The 19,410-nt window shown below is 39.2% G+C and overlaps 1 protein-coding gene across 6 annotated transcripts in view; it reads right to left on the bottom strand.

Annotated features, from left to right (window-relative positions):
- LOC140717146 (immunoglobulin-like and fibronectin type III domain-containing protein 1) overlaps positions 1 to 11,906 on the bottom strand; it is an 85,110-nt gene extending 73,204 nt beyond the window's left edge. For 2 of the 6 annotated variants that reach the window (XR_012096461.1, XM_073030412.1), the window contains exons 1-3: positions 11,834 to 11,904; positions 1,938 to 2,029; positions 724 to 846 (exon numbers count right to left, since the gene is read on the bottom strand). Coding sequence is in view for 4 of the 6 variants with exons in the window: in XM_073030412.1 (XP_072886513.1) it covers positions 724 to 846; positions 1,938 to 1,983 (169 nt within the window). In the remaining 2 variants the exon portion in view is untranslated. Of the gene's footprint in view, positions 1 to 723; positions 847 to 1,937; positions 2,030 to 3,411; positions 3,573 to 11,829 lie in introns of all 6 variants that reach the window. The other 4 variants (XM_073030413.1, XM_073030415.1, XR_012096462.1 and 1 more) reach the window with 4 other exon arrangements.
- Between the last annotated feature and the right edge of the window lie 7,504 nt (positions 11,907 to 19,410).

Consider the following 19,410-nt stretch of genomic DNA (forward strand, 5'->3'; position numbering starts at 1 on the left):
CTATTGTAGGTACCAACTTTTAATGGGCTCTCTGCTTGGTAGGAGTTGCAATGTCAGTAATCGGAATAATAATGACTGATCTCTTGATTACTCCAGCACAGTGTCCAATGTGGACTACAAAGAATACTGCACGGTAGGAAGCCATTCATCCCACTCAACCTTCCACCCCTGACCTGTCATGCTTTTGCTTTTGAATTCTATGTCAAAGTGCACTTTGGAAGTTATGACTAAATCAGGTTGCAGCAACCTTGCAGATATAACAGTTCATCGTAAGCTCAATGGATTTTTTTTAAATGACACTTCATATCACTTCTGTATTTGTTTTCAGTTATTTTTAATCTGTATCCTTGGGTATTTCCTGCAGCTGGAAATGGAAAGTCCTCATTTAATCCCAAAACCCTTTTCTGATTTCAATATTATTAAGTTTCCTTGTCTATTGTTCAGGAGAATGCTGTTGGTTGCTTTATTCTCTCATCAATTTACACTTGTCATTGTTTATTCAGCTGCAAAAGCAGGAAGTTCATCTCCACTTCTGGGTGTGGAGTTGTCACCCAGAAGTTCAGGTTCATGGTGTCAATGAAAGTCATCATAATCTCCAAATCGTACTGCACCACTGATAAAATGGTACTGCAAATGTTGTTTAAGGTGGGTTGAGATTTAGAACAGAGAATTCTCTCTAAAGCAAAGTTCAGAATTCTCTCAAATTCTTTTTTTCTTCCTTACCCTCCTGCAAGGTCAGTGAAATTGGTCGGCGTAAAATGTCTGGTGCACTATATCCTTCTGGGATATTTTCTGTGTACTCGACCAGTGTGACTCCCGGAACTGTTGACTTCCTTATCTTGACACCTACAGTTTTCAACAAGATAAAAAAAACAGGACTTTGTTGTTTTATTTTAATGAGGGATTTTTGTCTTTTTTTAATCACTTGCTCTTATTTTTGTTGGAAAAGTCACTTTCAAATGATTAGGAAACAATCAAAGCATTGATACAGTATTGTGCACGTTGTTCTGAATTCTAAGTGGTCTTTAATATAGCTGCAAAGGGAGTGATAATAAATGCAGAAATCACTTGGACTGCATATGGGAATTAGAGTACATCAGTAGGGCTAATAGTTCCTCCCGCGTGTTGTGTGTGTTGCTTTGACCCCGGCATCTGCAGTGTATGTTATGTTAGTAGAGCTAATAGCATTGTGAATCTCCTGAATCTTATGCTTAGACCTATTATCATGGGGGAGAGTGGATACGAATCCTCCTAGCCAGAAACTTGAGGCTTGTAACCTTCAAGGGGAGTGATAGAAATGTTACATTATGAAGTTCAGGGAAAAAAAATAGAAAGCCAAAAAAACATTAAATTAAAAAATGAGGATACATCTTCAGATAAGACAAAATAAATGTAGGAATGAAAGCAGATAGCTCTGCATATTGAAAGTGATAAAACATATGGAATGGATCTGTAAGAATCGTGGTTCAATCAACACCCAGGGAATTATTTAAGAAGTAATTAATTGCCATGATGGGACAATGAATTAAAATTGGTCTTCATTTGTATTGGTCTTCAAATCAATTGAAATAGAACTTAGCAAATCTAAGATACCTGAAGCACAATATTTTTCCATTTAATCATGAAGGAAAGAAACTTTGATCATATTCACTCAAGCAGTGAGAGAAATTCAATTTGTGTGAATCAACTGCAAAGTTGGCAGTGACTCAGTAATTAGATCAGCCATTTGATAACTGATCGCCACTATGTGGAAATGGGAGATTCTCTCCAGTATATAGTCATGTGGTTTCGAGTTGACCTTGGTTAAATGTAACACAAGTCTGCACCAAAATTGCATTTTAAAAATATTCAAGTGGGACATTGTGATTCTTGGAAACTTCTCAAACTTTAGTTTTGCACCAAAAGAATGCATGCTCTCAAAAATTAAAAGGCTGTACCTGATTCAGAGGTTTTAACTCCCTGATTAATAACTTTCTTCTCCATGGTTTGTCTCTCGTTTTCAACGTTCTCAAAAGATTAAAATTCAAAGCTGTAATTGAAAGAAAGTGATATATTCATTATTGGATTTTATGAATATTTTTCAAATAAAACCTTGAAGAATAATTTTAAATGGGTCATTGTGATTGCAAACAATTCTTTCTATTCTAATATCTCTATTTTCCTTTTCAGGGTGGCTGGGGTCTTATCGAGATCTTTGATTTACTGTAGCACTCAAAAAGTATGGTTCTGCACAATGTCATGTGCCTGTTCTTGGAGTCTGCTGATTGGCTGTGTTTTGATATGTCCAGGTTGGGCTTGAAGTCATGCAAATTCAGAGCCTTGGGTGACCTTACTGGACAGCAAGAATGGCTGTCAGGGGCTCTACACTCAGCAACTGAATGATCAATCTCTCTCTTTCTTGATGTTGAGTGAAAAGTTTGCTGCCAGTTCTTGAGTTGGGGAACTTGAAATAAAAAGCAACATATCAGACCGACTGTAGCATCAAAATAGTGACTGTCGTTGTGGAAGGAGTGTTATCTGTCTCTCCCTTGTTAGTGAGAGAGAGAGAGCCTGTGGGATGTCGAAAATGTTGGAGTGAACAGTTAATTTTTGATATACTTTAGCTCATGGTCTCTCTTTGGGGGCTTTGTTGTTTTTTGATTGGCGAGTGGTGGGAATGCCGATGCTTTATATTAGAATAAGTGGGGGAGGGTTTGCTGCTGCTTGTGTGTGGGAGGGGGTGGGGGGCTTTGTTGTTCTTATGTTTTTTTTGTCATTCATTCTTTGGGGTTTTTAGTCTGTTTCAAGGATGTCTGTAGAGAGTGAGAATTTCGGGTTGTATATTGAATACATTCTCTGATATTACATGGAATTATTGGTTGTTTGAAGTACTGCACATGCACTTATAGTACATACTTGAAGAACAGCACCTCTCCAACAGTGCTACACTCTCTCCTCACTGCCCCAAGCATTGGGAAGGTTTCAATTCTCTTACCTCTGGAGGGAGATTGAGTCAGGGAGAGCTCGCCACTATCTGAGCAATGGCAATCTCATTTGCAATCACTGTCAGAGAGGCAAAACCACCAAATCAGCTTAACATCTTCTGAAACTTTCATGGTTATCTCAGTCCTCTCTACTTCCTACTTATCTTGGGGCAGGATTGAAAACTGAGATTTGTTTCATGGGCCTGTTCCCAAATGAGATTCAGATAACTTCCTTGTTGTTACTGCTGCCATGGAAGTTGTAAAGTTGACAGAAAATATTCTTTGAATATAGTTACCTCTAAGAGGACTGATGTTTGAACAAAGGGAAATTTTTGTTGTGAATGCACAATTATCAACATATTGACATTTTCAATGCAAACATTTTAACATTCTCAAAGATTGACACTTTGGCATTAAATCAGAAATTTTCAATTACAAAGTTACTTACGGTATATGACGCATGTTAGGAACTGTGTGCCTAATGATTGAAGAAAATAATTTGCAAGTGGGTCTCTGTTTTTGTGTTAGGGTCATCTGACACTCAAACCTTTATGCATCCAGGACCATGCTGAAGTAATAGTGAAGAGTCCATCATTGGTGAACTGTTTTCTATTTACATTACAGAAGAATCATAGAACAAATCATTGAATCAAAAATGGTTGTAACACAGAAGGAGGCATTCAGTCTAGATCAAATCTACCACAGCAGCTCATTGGTTCCATTGGCTGCTGGTCCCCCCGATCCCTTCTTCAGGGCCTTACAAATATTTCCTCATTATGTATTTATTAACTCTCTTAAAAGTGATTGTGGAACCTCAGCAGCAAGCAGTGTAATCCAGATTCCAATTAAATGCTGCATAATATAGTTATTGTTTTTACTTGTGCACATAGTTCTCAATTGCTAGACAAATGGGAACAACCTTCCACCATCCACTCAGTGCAGCCTCTGATTCTACTTTCAGATTTCTTTTAAACTCCTCTAAAGAAAGTCTCAGTGTCTCCACTTTATTCTTGTACATGTAATCTCTCAGTTACCAAGATCCATTCTTGGAGATCTCATCTGGACCCTGTCCAATAATTCCACACACTTCCTTTAATGGGTCAACCAGAACTGAACACAACATTCTGGATGAGTGCACACCAATGTCCTATAAGGAAGCAAAGACCTGTGGAATCATATCAATAAAACTACTATTTCTTCAAGGTTGCTGAAACCCAGCAGTTCATAATGACTGGTGAGCATAATAGCCTGGGGTGCTATGATTTGTTTAGCCACTTTTGTGAATGAAAATGTCTGGTACTGGAACTTGGACATTCTTTTAGCACAGTTTTTATGAAAACTGGAGCCAAGTTGTAAATGGGTTTTAGGAGTGAGTTATATAAATGGCTTTCTAAACTATTCTGATGCAATCTACTTTAAGATTTCAAGATGAGATAGGTACTTGATCAGCTAATTAAGCTTATTAACTCGTCAGAGACAAAAATAAAGAGACAGCTGGCAGATAGATATACGGTGGCAGAACAGAGGCCTATTGCATAGCTCTGCTGCTTCACAGATCTAATGGCCCAAGTTCACTCTTGAACTCTGCTGCTGTCTGTGTGCGTCTTGCTTGGTCCCTATTATGTCTATGTGGGTTTCCTGTGAGTGCTCTGGTTTTCTATGATGTCCCAAGCACTTGTGGGTTGGGAGATTAATTAGCCTATTTAAAATGATCCTAGCGTACAGGTGAATTGTTGAACCAGGTGAGAATGAAAGAAATGTGGGGAGATTAGGTTACTGGAAGAATTACGAGAAATGGAATTGCATTGTGAGCTGAGTGTAGACTTCATGAGCCATAGAATCTAATATCATAAAATGTTAAAATTGAAGGTAGTATCCTGGTTTACTGCAATTTTATTGCCTGTACAGTATAATAAAAGCCACTAACAATTTGAAGTATTAAAACAGTTAGATACAGTGGAATCTTTTTGGCACACAGAAGAGGTTCTAGCCATTTGGTTGAGCTGAACAAGTGTTCAAAGTCATTTAAGTATTTGGTCCCTCTATGTAAACTGAAACAGCAGATGATTATGTTAATATGAATTTGTAGTTTGTAAGGTTTAAAAATGTACACTTCAAAATCTTTTAATATTTTACTTACAAATAATTAAATTGCTTCTTTTGGTTCATTTACTATAAAAGTCATATTGAACTGTTATATTCAGTGCCATTGAGAATTTAGGATGAAAGTTCTTGTGTTACTCTCCAGTTACTTGTATGTATGTATGTTATCCAAAGTATGTGTGGTTCTCAGAAATTGTAAACCATAATGCAGAATAAGCAAATTCTAGAAACAAAGGCCCAAGTTTTGTTGGAGTGTTTTTTTTATGCACACTTCACTCATACTTTGATTAGGTCCCCAGCCAGTTCAGATCTGATTGGTGAGGTTGAGAACTACACAAGGCCTTGCACTTGTAAATCGGCAAGGAATATCCCCAGGCTGAGCTGGATGTCAAAACTGTCAAGAAATTGAGTCTTCATAAATGTCTCAGGCAGGTGTATGACTTTGAGGCAAGTGTATTCCAAGGGGATGCTGCAGAGGTAGGTGAAGTAACTGAGAGGAAGACATAAAAAGGCTTGAATGCAAATTTTCAAGTCCATAATCTTTGTCAATAATGTTTCGTAGCATAAGTCCACTCTTTCTGTGTTCTAAATTTGTCCCAGTTTTTAAGAAGAAATTAGATAACAAGAAATAAATGAGTTTAAACTGACATAATGAGAATGGAAAGAAAAAAAGGGGTATTTGTTTGTAAAATTAAACTTTAGCCCCTTGACCTGTGGTTTTGAGCAGCAGTGGAAAGAGTGAGGAGTTTGAAGTTCCTGGGTGTAAACATCTCTGAAGATCTATCATTTAACCAACACATTGATGCAATTACAGAAAAGGCATGACAGCAGCTATATTTCATGAGGAGTTTGAGGAGATTGTGTATCACCAAAGACTCGAACAAATATCAACAGATGCACCTTGGAGAGCATAATAACTGGTTGCATTACCATCTGGTATGGAGGGGGCCACTGCACAGGATCAGAAAGTTGTAAACTCAACCGACTCCATTATGGGCACGAGCCTCCCCAACATCCAGGTCAGCTTCAGAAAGCAATGCCTTAGAAAGATGGTACCTATCATTAAGGACCCCGATCACCCCACAACAGTAGCATAGCAGTTAGTGCAATGCTATAATAGCTTGGGGTGTTGGAGTTCCGAGATCAATTCCGATGTTCCTATGTTCACAAGGATGATTTTGGGAATGGAAGGGTTATCATACAAGGAACATTTGATGGCTCTGGGTCTGTACTCGCTGGAATTTAGAAGGATGAGGGGGTGATCTCATTGAAACCTTTCGAATGTTGAAAGGCCGAGACAGAGTAGATGTGGAAAGGATGTTTTCCATGGTAGGGGAGTCTAGGACAAGAGAGCACAGCCTCAGGATAGAGAGGCATCCATTTAAAACAGATGCAAAGGAATTTCTTTAGCCAGAGGGTGGTGAATTTGTGGAATTTATTACCACAGGCAGATATGGGGGCCAGGTCATTAGGTGTACTTAAGGCAGAGCTTGATAGGTTCTTGATTGGACATGGTTCAAAGTTTACGGGCAGAAGGTGAGTGGGACTGAGGAGGGGAGAAAAGGATTTGCCATGTTGGAATAGTGGAGCAGATTCGATGGGCGGAATGCTTAGTTCTGCTCCCATGCTTTATGTTCTTATGGTCATCTGTAAGGAGTCTGTGACTGCCCCGTGATTGCATGGATTTTCTTTGGATGCTCCAGTTTCGTCCTACAGCGCGAAGCGTGTCATGTAATGTTGTAGTAATGTGTAGAACTGTGTACTCCGTTAGTCTCGATAGACCATTATGGAAGACCGGCAGTTGCCCAAGCTGCAAGTCTCCCCTCTCCATGCATTAGGACCCATACAGCTTGGCACCAGTGTTGTAGCAGAGCAATGGTGTGGTTAAGTGCCTTGCTCAAGGACACACACGCGGCCTCAGCCAAGGCTCGAACTAGCGACCTTCAGATCACTAGACGAACACCTTAACCACTTGGCCACGCGCCAACACTACAGTGCAAAGACGTGCCAGTTGACAGGTTAACTGGTCATTGTAAATTGCCCTGTGATTAGGGTTGAATCTGGGGCTGCTGGAGCGAAAATAAAATAAAAAATAAAATCTATCGAAAGACAAATTGCAGTGGAAAACATTTTTTTTCAAACATGTTGCTTCCTCAGAATGTTTCTGTAGCTTTGAGAGTCTGCTTGAAGCTGAAAACAAATAGAATTTCAGACTACATATTTCAGGTTGGAATTTGGAGAAAAAAAGAAATTAGCTTATATTGCAAAACAGTGCTGACACTTTGCAATAGTTCAACTAAGCTAAATATGTTCTGTTGATGGTTTTCGTTTCTACTCAGTGTCTGAGGCTTTGCCTAGTGTCCAACAATAATCAGCCAGCATTGATGGATTCCAGTGCTCTGATACTGTTTCTCCATGACTGCAATGTCCTGGTGCAACCCTTCACCGTGCTTGTCACTAACAGTGCCAGGATTAGCAGGGAAGAAGACTAAATGGGAATGCAACAGATGTGAGGAGTCCAGACTTTGTCTAGGTTGTCAATTTTACACCCAAAGTAGAGCTCACAGGCTTCCTAAATAAGAGGAGTTATGCTCTGTCTTTGAAACTTAAGCGTACACTTGAGACAGATATAACAAAGTATCCCAGCTGTTGCAATATCGGAGAGAGACATTTTGCTATCACAAATGCTCCTGAAAATGCGATTACTTTATTACAATGAGTACACACAATATGCTATGCGCCTAGAGCATGCATATCAACATGATCTGCAACCTGTCCTGCCATGCAGCACCCACCCTGCCTAAGCATGCCCAGGTATGTCTGGACAAAACATTTCAACTTACATTGTGGGCAACGTTTTAATTAACTTGAATTAAAATAACAAATACAGGAGATTAGAAAAAATGGTACATGACTGGGAAATTTCATGGGGATTTTCATGATCAGCAGCCCAAAATCCATAAGGTACACCCAAAAGTATTCAGGAAGCAAAATCTTTGTTTTTTTGTGTTGTTAATATATTTTATTACCCGATACAGGATCTTTTGATGTATTATTGCAGGGAATAAAATGCTAATTGCAATTACTTAAGTTCTGAATTTTCTTTAAAGTCACAGCTCCTGACAACCTATGCACCTAATTTTGTTTTAAACTATCCCTCTCTATTTTAGGATAAGGTAAACAAATGTCCTCAAGTGAACCCAGAAAAAATATTTACTCATTCACGTTCAATTCAGTAAGTAATTACGTAGTTCAATCTGTAGTGTGCTTAGAATAAGAATGAAACCCACTAGATGGCAGCAACCAAACACAAACACCATTTGGTTCTCACTGCTCTAATCTGCTTCAAAGATTCACTTTCCTATGCAGGTAACTCAAGCAGTTTAAAGCTGTGGGACCTATAGTACTACCACATAAACACTGATATTTTGTCAAATTCAAATTTTGTCACAATAAAATTTGACAAATTTGTTTACTGAAAAATGAAAAGCATACATGAAACTGGAGCAGGTTGAGGGCTTTCAGCCTCTCTGGTGTCTGGTATTTAATAATATCCGGGCAACGGTCCACTCCTGCACCATTTTCCAATCCTTTGAATTTTTTAATATCCAGAACTTTGTTGATACAAATGACAATTTATTAATTTCCCAGACAGAGTACACATTGCTCATTCATAAAAATGAAGCTGGAGGAAAAGTTTTCAATCTGAAATGTTAATTATTTACATTGATGCAGCCTGATCTGCTTGGTATTTCCAAAAATTTCAGATTGTTTTTTTAATTTGATATTCCCAATAGTTAGCAATTGCTCTATTATGCACATCAAATGTGACTTTTTTTCCCGTGATTAATTTATTGGACAAATTACAGATTCTTATCTGTATTTGCCAGATAGTTAATGTGGTAAATCACCCATTAGAAGCACAACTTTAAACATGTACTGGAGTTTACTCTTAAGATCAGTATTTGCCAGCTGCCATGTACCCTGTAACAACTATTGCTAAAACACAGCTGTAATAGCAAGGCTATCTGAGAGAATGGAGTATTGTTCCCAGAACTATCAGAATCAATATCAAGTTTAATATCACTGGTAAATGTTGTTAATTTGTTGTTTCGTGGCAGCAATACATTGTAAATTCAGAATAATAAAAACAAGTTATAAATTATGATAAGAAATATATAAAATTAAATTATGTAATGCAAAATGAGAGCAAAAAATATAGTGAGGTAGTGTACATGAGTTCATTGTCTATTCAGAAATCCAATGGCGAAGGACAGAAAGCTGTTTCTCATACGATGATTGTGTGTCTTCAGGCTTCTAGGTCTCCTCCTTGATGGTAGCAATGAGAAGAGGGTGCACATAGGGTGATGGGAGTCATTTATGATAGAAGCCACCTTTATGAGAGATTGCCTTTTGAAGGTGTCCTTGATGTTGGGAAGGCTACAGCCCATGATGGAGTTGGTTGAGTTTAATAACTTCCCGCAATTTTTTTCCAATCTTGTGCAGTGGTCCCACCAAACCAGTTGGTGATACAATCAGTTAGGATGCTCTCCACAGTACATCTGTAGAAAATTGCAGGAGTCTTTAGAGAGATACCAAGTCTCCTGCAGCTCCTAATGAGACATAGCCGCTGTTGAGCCTTCTTTGTAGTCGCATCAATATGTTGGGCCCAGGACAAATCTTCAGAGACGTTGGCACCCAGGAACATGAAACTGTTCACCTTTTCCACCGCTGATCCCCTGATGAGGACTGCTCTACTTCCCCTACCTGAAGTCAACAATCAATTCCTTCGTCTCACTGATGTTTTGTGCTAGGTTGTTGCTGCAACACCAATCAACAAGTTGCTCTATCTTGCTCCTATACACCTCCTTGTCACCATCGGAAATTCTGCCAGCAACAGTTGTGTTGTTGGCAAATTTATAGGTGCCATTTGAGCGGTGCCTAGCCAGGCAGTTGTAGGTGTAGAGAGCGTAGAGCAGTGGGCTAAGCACACTTCTTTGCAGTGCTGCAAAGTTAATTGTCAGCGAGGAGGCAGTGTTATTTCTGATCTGCACTGACTGTGGTCATCCAGTGTGGAAATCAAGGATCCAGTTGCAGAGACCCAGGTTTTGGAAATCATATCACAGTTAATCAGATTTGGAAAAAAAAAGTATACAGGTTCTCCCCAGATTAATAATGGCAGATTTATGGCCAATACATGCAAATGAGCTCTCATCAATATAAATAAATTTATTTGACAACCAGTTTTGAAAAAAAAACTGTTTACATACAACCTCTCCTCATTAGTCAAACAAAATTGTTGCTTAATAACAATTATTGGCTTTCCAAATGTGAGAAGCCTCTTAAAGAGAGTTGCTTTGGAAGGTGACAACCAATTGTTTCTGTTATTTTGCAGGATACTCTATTAAGCTATGTAGCACACAAGGGCTTCAAAACAGACATTGAGCGTGGGGCATCCTGATCCTGTACCAGTGTAAGTAGTGGGGGAAGCCATTAAATAAACGTCCATATTAATTGTTCTCATCAACACCGCCCATTACAATACTGTGGAGGTATTTTTCAACAGCAAGTGATTTTATGTATTTTCTGACTTATGGGCTAAATTGAATTACAGATGCCAATAAAAGCAGAAGCCAGGGATAAACGATAAGATGGTAGGTATTTTGACAGGAACTCTCAATGGCTGCATTGAGAAATTACCAGTAGTCTGACACAAATATCCTGTTGATTTTCAATACATTTTTACAACAAAATAGCCTGTTACCAATATACATCTTTTATATTTATATTTAACAATATTCATGAATTTATTTGAAATTTCTGCTCAGCTATCTTTGTTAGTGTCATTCACTTAAAACAGACAATATCGTGCTAATATCGTGAAACTCAAGAGCAAATTTTTAAATGAGATTCAGAGAATGGGTGGCATGCCATAACTGACAAAATTGTTCAAATAAATTTTTGAGGTAATTTTCAATTAGTTAATATCAGGTCACTCATAGATAGTGTTCCAGGCTGTTATTAAAGTACTTATTTAAAAAGAAACTCTATTAATTAAAATCTGCCATTTTTATTTTTAAAATTAAGAGAAATCATTTTTAAAGTAATTTCAGGAAAAAAACGGATGCAACACACTGCCCTATCAGAGCCAACTTTGTCTTTGCTAATACACAAATAAATTTGAGCAACTTCTAGAAGAAAAAAAATAAAATCATTTCTGAAAGGCGAAGATATTTTGGGTGTGATTTGTACCTGGACTGCATTGTGTGCTGTTCACTGAAACTATGCTCCATTATTTTACATCTGTTTCCTATCAGAGTTCCTTATGTTGTATAATTCATGAAAGTAAATAAGTTGGACAATGGCAGCTAAGTTTCTAATTTTGACTGGGCATACACACTTTTAAGATTTTGCACAAGGTAAGCATTTTAAATAGAGCTTGCAATAGCTATCCACTTCATGACTGTTCTCACACAAGCCCATATTCTGCGCTGTCTCAGCAAAGTACACTAGACAATATGTATTGTACAAATAACATCAATTATCCCACTGTAAAGAAAGGATAATTACTTGTTATACAGAACAATTACTTGCTAAATGAAACCACTAAATGAACCTTTCAAGATCTACAATAAAACTGAAAAATAAATGCAATACAACTATCAAAAATTCACAAGCCACCTCTTGAGATAACAACTTTCTGTATTTTGCCAAAGATAATGTTTGAAAGACACAAGTATATTATACATTAATAGTCACGTACATACTTTTCCATATGAAGTGTGCCGCTCGAACCTTAGTAGATGAATGTGCTATAACCCTGAGAGTTTCAGATATTAGTCTGCAGTAAATAACGGTGACTTGTCTATCTTGCCAACCAATCTGTCAGAGGTATGAAGTAATGGGTCATCAAATTTCTTCCAGCTATTTGTGGATGGAGACCACTTTCTGTCTGTCACTCTCTCAATGCTCTTAGAGTGACATACTCTGCCCCAGAACTTTTTATTGGTTTTGTTAAAAGAGTAAACAATCCAACAAACAGAGGGAGTGCTGTACATTTCATATCTTGTGGTTTTGATGTCAAGCAGTGGAGCCTTTGATTTTCATGGAATGTGAAAGACCAGAGTCGATAGCAAAGAGAGTCACCCACGTGGTCCCAGCCAACATTTATCCTCCTCCCAGCACTGCTGAAAGCAAGGAGTATAAAGTTGTCCTCAGTTGCACAGGTTGTTGTACTCTGCTTTAAAATTAAGTTTGTGTAAGTGACAATGAAGTCTGGTGTGACATCTGTAGAAAATGATGAGCATTGGTAGTCGGTAATCTAGGGCGAACTTATACTCGATTACCCGGATATTAAAATTTTTCAGGCTGTGGAAGCTGATTGTACATGAATTTGTTATCAGGTTTCCTAGCTAATACCAAACTCTCAACCTCAAATGTTATTTATTGGCTGTGTGTACCTTGGGACATCCTGAAAGAGATTTGAAAGATGCATAGAAAGGCAAATATTTCAAACCTGTACAAAATGCACGTTATTATACCGAAAGCAATCAATTGTGATGCAGTTGTATATATCCAAGTACATCAGAAAAGAAGCAATATCACAAATATAATTTCTGTGGATATCTTTACAATTGAAGTATCATCAATAGGGCATGATATGTGTTACTATTTCATAATAATATATACTTCTCCATTGTTTATCACCTCCGTTAATGTCATTTTTTACTGTACATATGATGCACTTTTCTGTGTCTTTATTTGTAATGATATTGTGCTAATTCTTTTGATTTCATATTTTTTATTGAATTATATAAATAGATGAGGACATTTAAACATGATTCTATCATACATCTGGGATCATGTCTATTTAAAGATGATTCTACAATACGTCAAAGATCATGCTCAGTCTCACAAGCATTTTGCTGGCATAAAGGGAAAGAAATTCAGCCATTTTCAGTTAGCTTAGGGCATTTTACTTCAGATTGGTTAGAAATTGGACCTTTGGAAAAAAAACAGATACCTTGGAGCCCAGGTGCTGTAATAAAATTAATCCAATGCTAATTTACTGTAAGAACAACTCTTTGAATGGGATTGGTGGAGTCAGAACAGTTGCCAGCTCTAACAGTGATCTGACCACATGTGAAATACACCTGGCTTCTCTCAGCATGTCACCACTCCACTGCTGGGCTCAGTGCTATGTTCTATTGCAATCAATAAAGACAGAGTAAAGTCTGTTGTGAAGGTGTTTAGTGCTAATGACTGCGGACAAAGCTCTTGGCATTCATTTATTATGAGTTGCCTGCATTGTTTTTCTTTCCACATGAGCAGGACCCAAGCATTCATGATCTGCCCACTATGTATATATTTTCAGTTGTCAACAAATTTTCAGTTCTTGGGAGACAAAGCATTTGCTGGAAGTTTTCGCCTAGTCCTCAGATTGAGTTCTCAAGAAAAATTGCTGAGCTTGATTATGTGCTCCATAACAACCATTGGTGGTTCATTATGCAGGCTGTTTGGTTCCTGACTTCTACACAAATGCGATGCAACACTGAATTCACGCCTACTCTCTGCCTTCTATGGACACGCCAGTTCTGAATCCAAACTTGCAATTGACTCTGGATCTTCATCTTCTGAATCAACCTACCAAGAGGGACCTTATCAAATGTCTTACTAAAGTCCAGGTAGATAACATCTCACAAAGCGCTTCTGTCACATCCACAAAAAATTCAATCAAGTTTGTAAGGCATGACATGCCATGCACAAAACCCTGCCGACTGTCGTTAATGTGTAGGTGAGTGTTGGAAACTGAGGTGTGGTTGACGGTCAGCATGGACCTACTGTGCCAATGGGCCTGTTTCTGTTCTGTATGACTATGATTTTAAAAGTCATCAAGGCAATTGCAGCAGACCCTTTGCAACATAGATCAGTACTCTGCACTGAATGACCAGTTTCAAGGGAAGCTCATGGATCTCAGTCCTGGAACTTGAATAGGTCCACAGGGCCTCCAAGTGAACACGTGGCCACTAGACCAGCATGGGCAATGAACGCAGGGAACAGAACTCACAAAACACAATTCAGCCAATGCAACAAGAGCAAGAACAATGAATCCTGAGCAAATGTTTGTTATTAATTCGGACTTGAATCAAGTTATGCTTCTTTTCTTTGCGACGTTAACATGAAGTGACTGGGTGCGTGAGATTTTGTTGGACGAAAAGTGCATGCAGACTTGCAGATACTGCCTTCAACAAAAAGGACACTTCAATCGTGAGCTTACAGTACAATGTTTACCATGCAAACATTGGACCAAGTCCCACTGGCCTTCTAAGACAAAGGGAGCAGTTGGATTTAGCCATTCAAGCTGAACTAAGTACAGTGCATAATTGGGCATGGTGTGACTCTGGGATTCAGGACAGACTGGTGCCAAACCCTTCATGGTGCCTCTTTGCTGAATTTCACGTGGAATCCAAAGGCTAGATCTGGGTTTCCTGGGATTCCCCAGAAAGACTTGGGTGATTTACTTCCTCAGTTCTGTGCCAGTCAGATCCAGCAGACCATCTGACATTCCACTGAGGAATCTCGACCTACAGGCTCAAAGGGAAAAGTTTTTTTTATTTACGGCAAGGTGGAAGGAGGCTATTCAATACATTCAATACTGTGTGGAATGAGCTTCCTGTAGAAGTAGTAGAGGCCAGTTCAGTTGTGTCATTTAAGGTAAAATTGGATAGGTATATGGACAGGAAAGGAGTGGAGGGTTATGGGCTGAGTGCGGGTAGGTGGGACTAGGTGAGATTAAGAGTTCAGCACGGACTAGGAGGGCCGGAATGGCCTGTTTCCATGCTGTGATTGTTATATGGTTATATGGTTATATCATGTCCACATTACATCAGTCTCATTACATCAGTCTCATTCTCAGCCTTTTTACTCCCTGTAGCCCTCAAATTGTTTTACACTCACACTCCCTTTTGCTTCTTTGTGTTACTTACCTACACTAACAGTAATTCACTTCAGTCAGTTACCCCAGCAATAGGCGTTTGGAATGAGGAAGGAAGCAGGATGCCCAATGGGACCCCGACGGCTAAGGAGAATATGCATATTCCACACAGGTATAGCATTCCAAATTCAAAATCAAAGCTGGTCCTGGAGATGTGTGAAGATGCTGCACCAATATGCCCCTTTACTTTTCATTATTTTGCTTTTAGTTGTGGTTTTATAATTGTTTCTAAGTTCATTCTATGTTAATTTATTTATTTATTTAACCTACTTCCCACAAGTTTAATGAGACATTTCAATAGGTTTCAATAGGTACACTTAATGTCAGAGAAATGTATACAATATACATCCTGAAATTCCTTTTCTTCGCAGACATCCATGAAAACAGGAGTGCTCCAAAAAATGAATGACAGTTAAATGTTAGAACGCCAAAGCCCCCCCCCCCCCCAGCCTCTCTCTGGCATCCGCAAGCAGCAGCAGAGCAATGATCTCCCCTCCCCAGCAGTAAAAATGCATCGGTGCCCCCCCCACCCAGCACTCAAGCGTGCAGCAAAGCATCAATAAAGACACAGACTTGCAGTAGCCCAAAGACTACTTGTTCACACGGTAACCTGACATACCACAGGCTCTCTCTTTCCCTAATAAGGGAAAAAGAGGTGTCCAATTTCACAACGAGAGGGGAGACATAACTAACAACTCGCTGATTTATGATGTTAAAAGTCTGTTGCGTCACTTCTTCTGAGCTCTGCGCCCAGAAAGCTCAGGTCGCTGGACACACGGCCCATGACAGCTAACCCGCTGCTCCCGATATTCCGCGTTCTCCCGCAACACCTCAGTCAGGGGCATCGGCCTTGAAGCAGCCTGTCTACAGAGCCGTGAAAATCCGGCATCCTGAAGGCATGCTAGTCTTCCAGGCCACGTCCTTGGGATATTTATAAGCTGTTGTGATTCAGTCACTTCTCCAGGTGTACCAGGTTTTGTTCAAGGATGACCCTCTGATGAGGGGAGACCTTTCAGAACCTTAAAGGCAATGACTGACACTTAATAAGTAATCAGCCCACACTTCTTTGTTCGCCCAACCAGATCCCATCCTTCAGACAACTGCATCCCATTTGTTTTACCCATGGAGTACTCTCTTCATCCTTATATCCTATTTCAGGATACTAAATCAACTAACATTCTTCAGCCAAATGTCTTATTTGGTTGTCTTCGGCTAACTTTTATGGCTTGAACCTCCTTCACCAAATTGATGACAGCCTTGCACCTAGACTTCTGCAGGCCTTACTTTGACCTTTTTTATAACTGTAGGTTATGGCACTGCCCCCTCGGAGGTACAGAGAGCCAATGAAATTAGTCCTTCGTATCCACATCCTGATCAGGTAAGGGTACACATGAAAAGAGATGGGTGGCAGGCTGTGTCCTGCAAGATCCAGCATATTAAATCATCCTCCACGGCTTTTCTCTTGATGGCCAAGTGGTCAGCCTATATTATTATAAGAATCCATTATTGGATTTCCTTTGCTTTGTGACTATGCTTTTACCTCAGCCACTCACCAATGATGTCAACCAATAGCCATATGCTCCAGTGTCCTAGGTCCACCACTTACCTTTCACCAATGAAAAGCTCTGCTGATGGGCTGAACATATTATTTCAAATACAAGCGATAGGAAATAAGTCTGGGCTGTCTGTTGTACTTTTCCAATCTCTTCATTGAATGGAATATCAGGTAAAAAATGTTCAGCTTTAAAGTCACAAAATCAATGCAAATTTAAACATTTCTTCTAATTCTGTTGGAAAACTAAATATTGCTAGCCAACTGAGACCAGAAAGGTTAAAATGTTTCACAGTATGTAGTAAGGTTTGAAAATGTTTGGAACATATGGTTGAGGAATAAGCCTCATTTCCCCTCTTGGCAAATTGCAGCCTACTGGACTCACTATCAGATGCAATTGCTTCAGGTAACACTTTTTTCTGTTTGTTTCTGAACTGAGATGTTCTGTTGTAGTTATATTGGTACAGTATAGATAGATAGATGATAGATAGATACTTTATTCATCCCCATGGGGAAATTCAACTTTTTTTCCAATGTCCCATACACTTGTTGTAGCAAAACTAATTACATACAATACTTAACTCAGTAAAAAAATATGATATGCATCTAAATCACTATCTCAAAAAGCATTAATAATAGCTTTTAAAAAGTTCTTAAGTCCTGGCGGTAGAATTGTAAAGCCTAATGGCATTGGGGAGTATTGACCTCTTCATCCTGTCTGAGGAGCATTGCATCGATAGTAACCTGTCGCTGTATTACTTGTTCCCTGAGCACTGCCTGACTTGCTTGGCATTATTCAGATCTCTGCAAGTTGGACTTTTGTGTCCTTTGTATTTTCAGTCTCCCTATAGTTTGAAATTTCTCCTATAGTTTTACACTCCTTTGTTTAGGTTCTCTTTTGCAACATTCCTCATTAACCTATTCAAGTTCAAACTTAATTGTCATTCAACCAGACATGATTACAGCTAAACGAAACAGGATTACTCCAGGGCCAAGTTGCAAAACATTGTACCAACAGTCAAACAACACAAGTAAATAAGACAGTAGTAAAGTATAGTCACATACAAAAAATAAGTCCAAGACCCTAAGTCCTTGAATGTTGCAGCTGTCTGCAGTCGAACGCAATAAAGCTTGTCTTCTACCAAGTGAACACTAGAGGACAGCACCGAGTCCAGCGTGTTTCCCATGCCATACCGTTTCCCGCACTTTGGTAAAGTGCACCAACTCCAACACCTCTCTCCTGAATGGCTGCAAGCAGGCAACACAACAGCATGAGGACAAGTCCTTGCTACGACTGAGGTGAAGCAGCTCTTCCACCATCTGCCCCCTCCATTCGCCAATAAACCGGTGAATTGGACTTGCAGCATTCCACATTAACAATGTCCAACAGGATCTTTAGGTTACAAGAAAAGTAACTAAGATGATCACTGGCTGTGAAACTGCACACCTCCTTTGTACACCCCTCCGCACCTCTCTCTGACATAAGATGCATGATTCATACAAAGTCCAGCTCCTTCAGGTCCTCTGCCTATGTACAGCTCACTGGTGGGGTAGACTCTCAATACTTTAAATTCTAAATGTCCAGCTGGGTCTTGTGATCATTAAAAATACGTCTAAAATGTCAATAACACCTTTGGTTGACCCATTGACTAAATGCTTTCATCTCCAATTTACCTCCAATGCAATCCTACCCTTATCCTATCACAGATAATCCTCTTGTTCTATCCACCCCTCCCTCACCTACTTTACAAGTTAAAACTAATGATCTCTTTATTTCCAAGTTCTGACATAGGATCTTCAAGCTGGAGCATTAACACTGTTTTTTTATTCCACAGATGCCTGATCAGCTGGACAGGTGCTTCCTAGCTGTTTCCAACAATTTTGATATGGTATTTCAAACTTGTGCTTTTCTACTAGGTCACAATTAGTTCTGAACTTCTTGGTGATCTTCCATTAGGTAAAAGTAGTGACTCACATAATGCTTCAAAGGCACCAGAATGAAGAATTGAGACACACAAACTTAATATCAACATTAAAATAGCTGTAATTGCAATCTGTTTACTATTTAAGGCAAAGTTACTTTGAGAGAATAATATGTCTGCCGCATGATCTACTGCCAAGACTACAGTCAGGATTACTGCCCACGAGGCTTTGGAACATTTGTACATGACCCACAAGGAATTTGCTATCAGCTTTTGAGTAATTGAATTTGTTTTTCAAACACTAAGTCAGCAGTACAAGTGTGACTTTGAATAGCGATGCCAGGACTTACTGCAACACAGAAGTACTCACTTTGAAAGATGTTTCATTTATTTGCTGATATTTGTGGCAAGTTTTCTTTTTTATCAATGTGGTTGACTGCATTTGGTTTACTTGTATCATCTCAGTCACTGATCTGCCTTAAAAAAAAAGGAGAATAAGTTTCTATGCGTGTAGAAGATAGTTCCTGACGGTTTGCATGATCAGGTGTGGCACTCGTACACTCGGTAGCCACTTCATTAGGCACACCTGTACACCTGTTCGTTAATGCAAATATCTAATCAGCCAACTATGTTGCCACAACTCAATGTATAAATGTGAGGTCAGCTGAGAAGATCATCGGGGTCTCTCTTCCCGCCATCACGGACATTTACACTACACGCTGCATCCGCAAAGGAAACAGCATTATGAAGGACCCCATGCACCCATCATACAATCTCTTCTCCCTCCTGCCATCTGGGAAAAGGCTCCGAAGCATTCCGGCTCTCATGACCAGACTATATAACAGTTTCTTCCCCCAAGCTATCAGACTCCTCAAT

Source organism: Hemitrygon akajei, chromosome 27 (assembly GCF_048418815.1).
Source record: "Hemitrygon akajei chromosome 27, sHemAka1.3, whole genome shotgun sequence".
Lineage (NCBI taxonomy): Eukaryota > Metazoa > Chordata > Chondrichthyes > Myliobatiformes > Dasyatidae > Hemitrygon > Hemitrygon akajei.